Source organism: Cinclus cinclus, chromosome 5 (genome assembly GCF_963662255.1).
Source record: "Cinclus cinclus chromosome 5, bCinCin1.1, whole genome shotgun sequence".
Classification (NCBI taxonomy): Eukaryota; Metazoa; Chordata; class Aves; order Passeriformes; family Cinclidae; genus Cinclus; species Cinclus cinclus.
In genome coordinates this window covers 2691624-2699736 of record NC_085050.1, presented here as the reverse complement: position 1 = coordinate 2699736, position 8113 = coordinate 2691624, and the positions used below count along the sequence as shown (strand labels likewise).

The 8113-nt window shown below is 50.0% G+C and overlaps 1 protein-coding gene across 1 annotated transcript; it reads right to left on the bottom strand.

Moving 5' to 3' along the window:
* Positions 1-2647: 2647 nt before the first annotated feature.
* On the bottom strand, positions 2648-7294 carry LZTS3 (leucine zipper tumor suppressor family member 3). The gene is made up of 3 exons (XM_062493330.1): positions 6845-7294; positions 4480-5310; positions 2648-3358 (listed from the first exon to the last, which is right to left on the bottom strand). The coding sequence occupies exons 1-3, from the start codon at positions 7292-7294 to the stop codon at positions 2648-2650; spliced, it is 1992 nt and encodes a 663-aa protein (XP_062349314.1).
* Positions 7295-8113: the final 819 nt, after the last annotated feature.

The following is an 8113-nucleotide window of genomic DNA, read 5'->3' as shown; positions in this document are numbered from 1 at the left end:
TTGTAGCATGGGTGGGGTGCTTTCTGCAGGACAGCCAGATGCTTGGGGGGATCCTGGGACAATCCCGAGAGAGGCAAAACCAGCAGCAGTGTCTTAATGGGTGTCTGCAAGGTTCAGTCATCCAGGGAATGTCCACAGCCGAGGTCTCTCAGAGCTGGATTGAAGCTCTGGATCAATGTGATGTGGTGAAGAAGGTAGAGGGAGTGGGCCTTTCCTCCTCCAAGGCGAACAATCTTCACAAAAGACACCAAACACCTGCTTTGGGAAGGAGGACGATGTCGCCTTGTCTGATGTGAAAAGAAAGCTGAGATCGTGAAAGATGTCAGATCTCCAATCCTGACACTGTGGGATGTTTGACTCTGTCTGGAAGGCCTGGAATATGACATGGAGGAAGCTCTAGGATTTGCCTGGCCAGGTGCCTGCGGATGTCTTCCCTGGGCATGGCAAAGTCTGCAGCTGTGTGGCACTGGAAGGTAGCTGCACTCCTTCCTTGCTGGCGTGCATGGGCTGATGTCCCAGAGTGCTGGAGCATCCTCAGGATTTGCAGTAGGACTCTTCCCCACACCCATCAGGAATTAGACCTGACCCAATCCCCCTTTTATGGCTGGTCCAGGGAAAGGGGCTTAGCTTGAGCTGCCTTGGTGTTTTCCATGAGTTGTCTTCCTCCAGCTCCAAAAACATGGACAGAAGTGGTGGGAAAAGACAGAAACTGTCAACTAGGATCTTGAAATGCCCTGGTCTTGTTGCACTTTTTCATTTTCAATGGCTACAGGGATCTCTGGCAGCCACCACCATCTCCTGGCCAGTAGCACTGTTCAGTGACTCAGGCTGGTGGGACTAACTGCAGTCTCCGCCCTGCTCAGTCTGGAGCTCATCACAATGTCTGTTCTCAAACTGAAGGTCAGACCTGGTCATGAACAGGAGAGCTTTGGGGAGACAGAACATGGAAAATGTGCAGCTTCAGGGCTTTTGTTCAGAAGATCTTCAGCCCCTCAATGCCTCGAGGTTCTTCCTTGGTATGCACATGAAATCTAATCTGGCCAAACTCGACCTGGAGTCACCTGGAGTCGACATTTCAAGACATCCCAGTACTAATTCTGACTTTTCTAACTGCTCCCTAGGGCAAAGAGCCAAAATTCCCACTCCTATCGATCCTTCGGCCAGTGCAAACTCCACTTTGCAGCATTTTTCTTTTCTTTATTGTGATTCATGGTAAAAAATAGTCCATGACAGGAAGAACCGAGCTCACTTTGCCCGTGTCTTAAAGCGGAATGCCAGGTTTTGCTGCCTCGGTGACTGTGCACATAAGATTTGGTTTATTATTCTGCCAAGGCATAAGCACTTGTGTGATCTTAAGCATTTTCCCCTCTTATGACTTCTTTCGTGCTCAGAGTTAGTAGCTGAGTGTTTTCTTGAGCTAGGTCTGCAAGTTACTATCTCCATCCCTGGAGTGTGGGATGGTGGTGGGCGCTGTTTGGAATGGCAGTACTGAGGGCTGATGGTTGCAATCCAGCTGTGATGCTGCTGTGCCCCCCCTGCAACTCCTGAGTGAGGCTCAAGTGCTGTTTTTAAGCAGACCCTGGACCAAGAGAGTGCACCAAGGTGTCACTCGTTTGGGGACAGGGTGGCACAACTGCCAACTTTTGGGGCAGATTGCTAAAGCTTCAGTTTGCATAAACATCCCATGGGTTTGGAGACTTCCCCAAACCTTGATTCCATTGACTTTGGGAAATAAGAGGGCTGCTGGGAAGGGAAACTAGCTCAGATTTCCAAGCTTTTTTCTTGCTGTCGCCAGCTTGGGTATAGAGTAAGAGCAAGGAGACCAAGGCAGAGGTGGGAGGGTATTTCTGCTCCCGGGGTTGGTCACAACCTGGGAGAGGAGTGGAATTGCAGGAGGAAACCACAAGGAAGTGAAAACGCAGCATATGTTAAGCTCTGCTGAGCCTCCAGAGAGGCTCCTGCTGGGACATCATTCCTTGTTGGCTTCTGTTACTAGGACCCATCCTGCTCCTCAAGGATGTCCTACCTTCTTGCAACCAGGGCAAGAGGGAGTTGTCTGGTAGAGATATGTCTGGTTTCACTGAAATCAGTGGCCAAGCTTGCACTGACTTCACTAAGACCACCGTCTAGACAGGATACTTGAGGCAGAACACTTGAGTTTGCTCATGATCCCGAGAGCTTTGCTCCATTAGCCAATGTGGCCAAAAACATCCTGGGAAAAAAAAACCAAAAAACAACAAACCTGCCACTTTGAACTGTTTTGCTGCACGTAAATGTTTGGAAAACCAAGGAAACTGAATACAACCCTCCAAAACAACCAACCGAAGAAGGGTGAATTGTAGTAGAGGGGGTGGCAGCCTCTAGCGAAGTAACAGTCAGGGCAGATTACAAAAGAGCCAATTGACCCTCACCAGCTGTACTAGGAAAAAACCCAGTTGAGATGTCGCATTATCGATAGAAAACCAACACACATCCACAGTTATTTTACCTACAGAGCACAGAAGTGGAGAGTAAGGGTGATGGAGCCTGGTGGGAGCACACTCACACCACTCCGACGGGAGCGCATTATCCTTCAGAAGATCACTGGCTTGAGTAGGTAGTACATGCACAGCAATAAAAAATTCCGTGGTGTCACCTCGGTCTCTCCTCAGATCTCGGTGGACTCTATTCTCTCGAGTCTGGAGGGAGTCCATGTCTTCTTCTCCTCAGTGTGCGGGGGGCTGGTGGTCTTCGTGTTCATCTCGTTGACTTTGTGCTCCAGGAGCTGGTTCTTCTGGTACATCTCCACGTAGTTCAGCTGCAGCTGCTTCTGATACTTGATGACTTTCTCCTTCTCCTCCTGCCATGTGCGCCTCTCCTCCTCGAAGTCCATCACCTGCTGCTCCCGCTGCTGCCGCTCTAGCTTCAGCTCCGTCTGGAGCCGCTCCACCTCCCTCCGCAGGGTGTTCACACTGTCCTCGCTCTGCCGCTGCATCTTGGCCTCATCACTCTCGCAGGCCAGCGGGTCCCGCAGCTTCTCCCCAAGCTCCCCACCAAAAGACCCCACGGGTCCCATGCTGGCAAGTGTCCGCTTCAGGCCGGAGACCTCCAGCTCACAGTGGTTCAGTTTTTCCCTCAGCACCTGGACCTCGCTCATCTTCCTCTGCAGCTCGCCCTCGCAGATCTCCAGGTTGACGCTCTTGGAGCTGTAGGAGTCCTTCAGGGTCAGGATCTGCTCCTCTTTCTCCCGGAGGAAGTTCTTACCTTCCTTGAGCTGTGACCGCAGTCCCACGATCTCATTGAGCTTCTGGGAGACATCAGCTTGGGAGTCCTTCAGCTGCTGCTTGAGCAGAGAGATCTCACCTGCCTTCTGGCACACCTGTGGGGAGAGCACTCATGAGGCTGGTGGATGGCAGCAAGGAGCTGCTTGTCCCCTGCACTGCCCATGAAACAACCCTCAAGGACTCAGCCTTCACCAGGACCCAGACCATGCCACAGAGCTAGAGGTTGTCCCCCCACCTCTGTGTTTTTTTCCTGGCTCTCAGGGACTTGATGCTGTTCCCAGCTGGAGTTGCCCAGTGCTGCAGTCCCCACCAGTGATGCTTCACTCCTGCCTTCATCTTACTCTCCCACCCACAAACCTGTGGGACTCAATCCCAAACCTTCTGCTGAACATCTGCAAACGGCACATTTCAGAGCCTAATTAATCCCAGCTTCATTGACTTTCCATCAGGATTAGCAGAATAAGGTCTTCTTGATTCTAGAGCTATGTTTTGCCACTGCACTCTTAATAAATTTAAAGTTTCTAGTCTGTGCATGGAAGGATTAAAATTCTTCACATGATCAAGCTGGAAAAAAAAAAAGGTATGTTAGCACTGGCTATACAAACAGACCCTGATAAAATGTTCTAAAAATAGGAACAGTAGGAAAAAGTTATGTAGGACTCTACAGGAGAGCTAGAAAGAGGAATTTCTTTTCCAGTCTTTTAAGAGAGAGAAACTTCTTAACAACTGAAAACAGTGTGTTATGATGGAAAGCATAAGGTAGACATGGCTATCAGTGTCATTCTTAGCTCAGTTGCTTTTATATCTTCAATTTAGAAAAAAATCAAATATTTGAAAAGCAGTTTCAAGATTTGCCAAATGCAAATGGTAAAAGAATTTAATTAAAACAGACTTAAGCCCATTTTTGGCAGGCACAAGACCAGTGCAAAGACCTGTGTTCCCTGAAACTGGATTTGAATGTCACAACTTGGAGTGACCAGACTGTGAAGTCAAATTATTAACCAGCAAAGGAGGGTGCGCACAAAAAGTTGTGCTTATTTTAGCTTAATTGAAATCAACAGGCCTGGCACTCGGAACAAGTGAGGTGACAAGCCTGGAGGTCACCAACCCATGGCTGTTATCCGTGGGCTCCACTTAGGGCATGTGGGAGGTTCTGTGGGTCACCAGACCCTGCGATGGAAGCCTCTCTCAAGGTCTGTTACAACAACGCTCTTACCTCCCATTTGGTCTCTTCAATCTTCGGGAGAAACTCAGCCTGCTCCTTCTTGAAAGCCACAAATTTTTTCTCCAGCTCCTCTCGTTGCTGGAGGAGTTGTCCCATGTCGTCCTGGAGTTTTTTTTTCTCCTGCTGGAGCTTGAAGATTTGGAGCTGCAGAGCCTGCTGAGCCCGCTGCGCCTTTTTGGAGACCTGCTGCAACTTGTTGGCATAGTTCTGCCTCAGGTCCTCCATTTCCCTCTCCCAGATCTTCTGCTTCTCCTCGAACACCTGGAAGATAGCCGCCTCGCTTTTGTCCAAGTTCCTCCGCATCTGGAGCACCTCCTGCTCCTTCTCCCACAGCCGGTCCTCCAGGTCCTGGATGATGTCATCTGTCGAGGGCGAGTGGAAAGGCATTGTTTCATTGAGATGGTTGAGTCTGCTGAAGGACGAGGTGCTCTTGCTCGAGGACCGCCCGCTGTCTGAGGTAGATATCCCGTTGTATCCCACGATGTTCTTCTCCACGTAGGTGGTCCCGATGCGGTTGATGTGGCTTGTGGAGGCGCTCATGGGGCCCACGTGCTGGCTGTAGCCCGTCCCATAGGTGGGCAGGCTCGTTAGCGAGTTACGGCCTGAATCCGAGAGCCCCCCCCCTTGGTTTGTAGTCCTGTTAAGGCTGCTCTTGTCGAGTCCACCCTTGGGTGCGGATGGGCTATTGCTGTTGGCATGGTTCAAGCTCTTTCTGTTCTCTGCCATCCCGTTGCTCTGCGGTGGGCAGAGGTTCTGCATGGAATGGAAGTTTTTAGGAACTACTGGTTTAAAGGCTGAGGGTCTAACTAAGGGCTCATTGCTCTGCAAAAAGAAAAAGGACCACGCATCAAACACAGCAGAAGGCTCGGTAACAACACACAAAAGAGACACATCGGCACAGGGTGGGGCTGATGCAGTTTGGGCTGACTCCTTATCCCACCTTGTTACACCCTGGACCATTTGGGGTTGCACATGAGGGACCTGTGGTCACTTAAAGGGCAACACTTTGCCCTCCCTCCCCCCAGCTGGAAGGACTCCCATCTTGACTCATTCCAAACCTGCGCAATTTTTCCCTAGAATACTCCTTGGGTTCTCTAAGTGTTTTTCACAAGGAGGGCTGCCCCTTGCTTACCAGACCTGACCAAAATAACTCTAATTTTTTGCTGATTATATTTCTAGCCTTGAGGTTGCATTGCCCTTTTGCTGAAAGCTGAATTGAACCCATGGATTAGCAGCCATTTTGCCTCAGGAGCATCACATCTCCCTCCTGCCAGCAGTACCCATGCCTGTGGGGGCCTTGTGTCCTGCTTGTCCTTGGACAGGAGCAGGTAGGAGCTGTGACAGCAGTGACACCAGGCAAGGAACGTGCTGGAGCTGCTCTTCATTTGAAATTTGTGTTTTCTGTGGCATAAGCAATGCTGGGGGACAACAGACCACAGCTGTAAGGGATTTAGAAAGGATTTTAAAGCCTATCACATTCCTCACCCCATCAATTCGCCACGAGAAACAAAATTTTCCTTAAAATGGGATTGAGTCTCCCCTACTGCAGGTTGGATTTTAGGTGAAAATTAAACTGGAGGAAGCAAAGGTATTTTGAAAATGCCTTTTAGGAGACACAGAATAAGCCCCACTGAACAGGTTGGAGAATGGAGAACAAGTGTGAGACTGAGATGGACTGCAGGGACTCTTGGATTAACAACCCAGGAGAGAAGGCCACCAAATGCTGCAGAAATAATACTGGACGCAAATAACGGAAGTCACTGGAGCAGAGCAGCAGGCTACATAAAACACTGCTGGCTCTTGGGCTCTGTTTCTCCAGGCCTGGGAGATTTTGTTCCCTGAAGCCAATGAGCCATGAGGACTGGGCTGGGCAGGGAGATAAAGTTTAGTAGTTGGGTAGTTCCCAAGCCTTTTCCCTCACAAGGGGCACTGGGACTGCGAACAGATGCTCATGGCTGCTTTCAAGCAACAGCTTTAGGTGGCAGTAGTTGGTTGGAAACTGCCTATAAAAGGCACAAAACACACAAAACAAGAGTGGGACTCAGATGCTGGACCTACTGAAACAGAAGCCAACCCCAGCTCCTTCCCCGTCCTTCAGGGAGGTAGGCACAGCATCTCAGGGAAGTTGGAATTGCCAGTGACTTAAATACAGGTTTAAATGACCTCTATGTGGAAGGCTTGTTGTCATGCTCAAGAGCTAACAAGCCCCGTGAAAGCTGTAAGAATTATATCATCTCTACATAAAAATGTACAAAATAAAAATGAGACCATCAAGACTGCACCGTTGCCCAAGGCCTCCAGGTCTGTGCTTCCAGAGACGTGCCACGGCCACCCAGCTGCTCCAGCAGGTTCTCACCTGGTCTAGTTTGCCGGAGATTGGCAAAATCTTTGGTGGGTTACTGGGCTCCCGGTACTGGGGAGGTGGTGGCAGGTTCTTCTCGTTGTTGGTGGTTACGTTGCCGCAGATGTCCATCTTCACCTTCTCGCTCTTGCGCAGGTCGCCGTTGATGTAGAGAGAGTTGGAGACTTTCTCTGACTTGTAGGTCTTCTCCTCGCCGGAGTAGCGGTTGGAGATCTCCCGCGTGGAGTAGCCATTGCGGGGCCCCTCTGCCTGCCGGCCGCTGCTCTGTGTCCGGGTGCCCACGCTCTTCATGGCGAACTCCTGGTCGTTGGCCACTCCGCTGCCCACGCTCCCCATGGCGCTCTTGGGGATTGTCTGGGAATACTGGGGGGCGAAGCCGTGGAAGTTCTCCGGGTTGGGGTAGGCTGGGTCACTGAGGACGGGCAGCGTCTCTAGCGTGGCCATGGCAGCGTAGGGGTGGGGTGGAGGCACAGCTCAGTGGCACTAGGACAAGGAGGGAAAAGGGTTGTTAAAGAGTTGCCTTTTGTCTGCCGTGCCCTTTGCAGACCGGAATCGTGTCCCAGTGATGGGTTTCTCCTCTTCTGTGGGATTCCCAGATCCCTTGGAGGAGCAGCATTCCCCAAATCCCACCCACTGTTATCAAAAGGAGCTCCTAATATTCTCAATCCAAGGGTTGTAGTTTCCAGGGGAGTCAGTTGGATGGATTTTAGTAGGCACAGCTCTATGGCATCAGAGACCAAACCATTTCAAGATTGAATTATTTCTGTCACTTTTCCCAGGTTTGAACAAGTTTGTGTTCCCATGGGGATGGAAGGTCTCCATCCCTGGTCCTGGTTCACACAAATGCTCCCTCCAGCACATCCCTTAGGGACGACACCACAGGGTTTAAACAACACAATTTCCATCACTTTCTTGGGACTGTTGCTCGCCTGAACTTGAGCTTTTAGAAAGATGCTTTTGTGCAGGTGTCATCCTAAATTTTCTTTTAAATCTTTATTCCGCTTCTCCATTTGATTCATAGGTTGTGCCTTGGGTTGGCCAAAACTAGGTCATGGCACATGGATAACATGCAAATAATACTTTTGAAAGTTGTCTTTCACTAGGGTTATACTGGGGCCAATCCTCACCTATCTAGATGCTCTTCACCAGCTTTTACACAAAGGTGTAAAATCCTATTTAAGGAAATAAAAGACCCACAACAACTTTTTTTTTGTTGCTTCATTGAATAACATAGAATTTGAACCTGTACAAGCCAAGGATCTC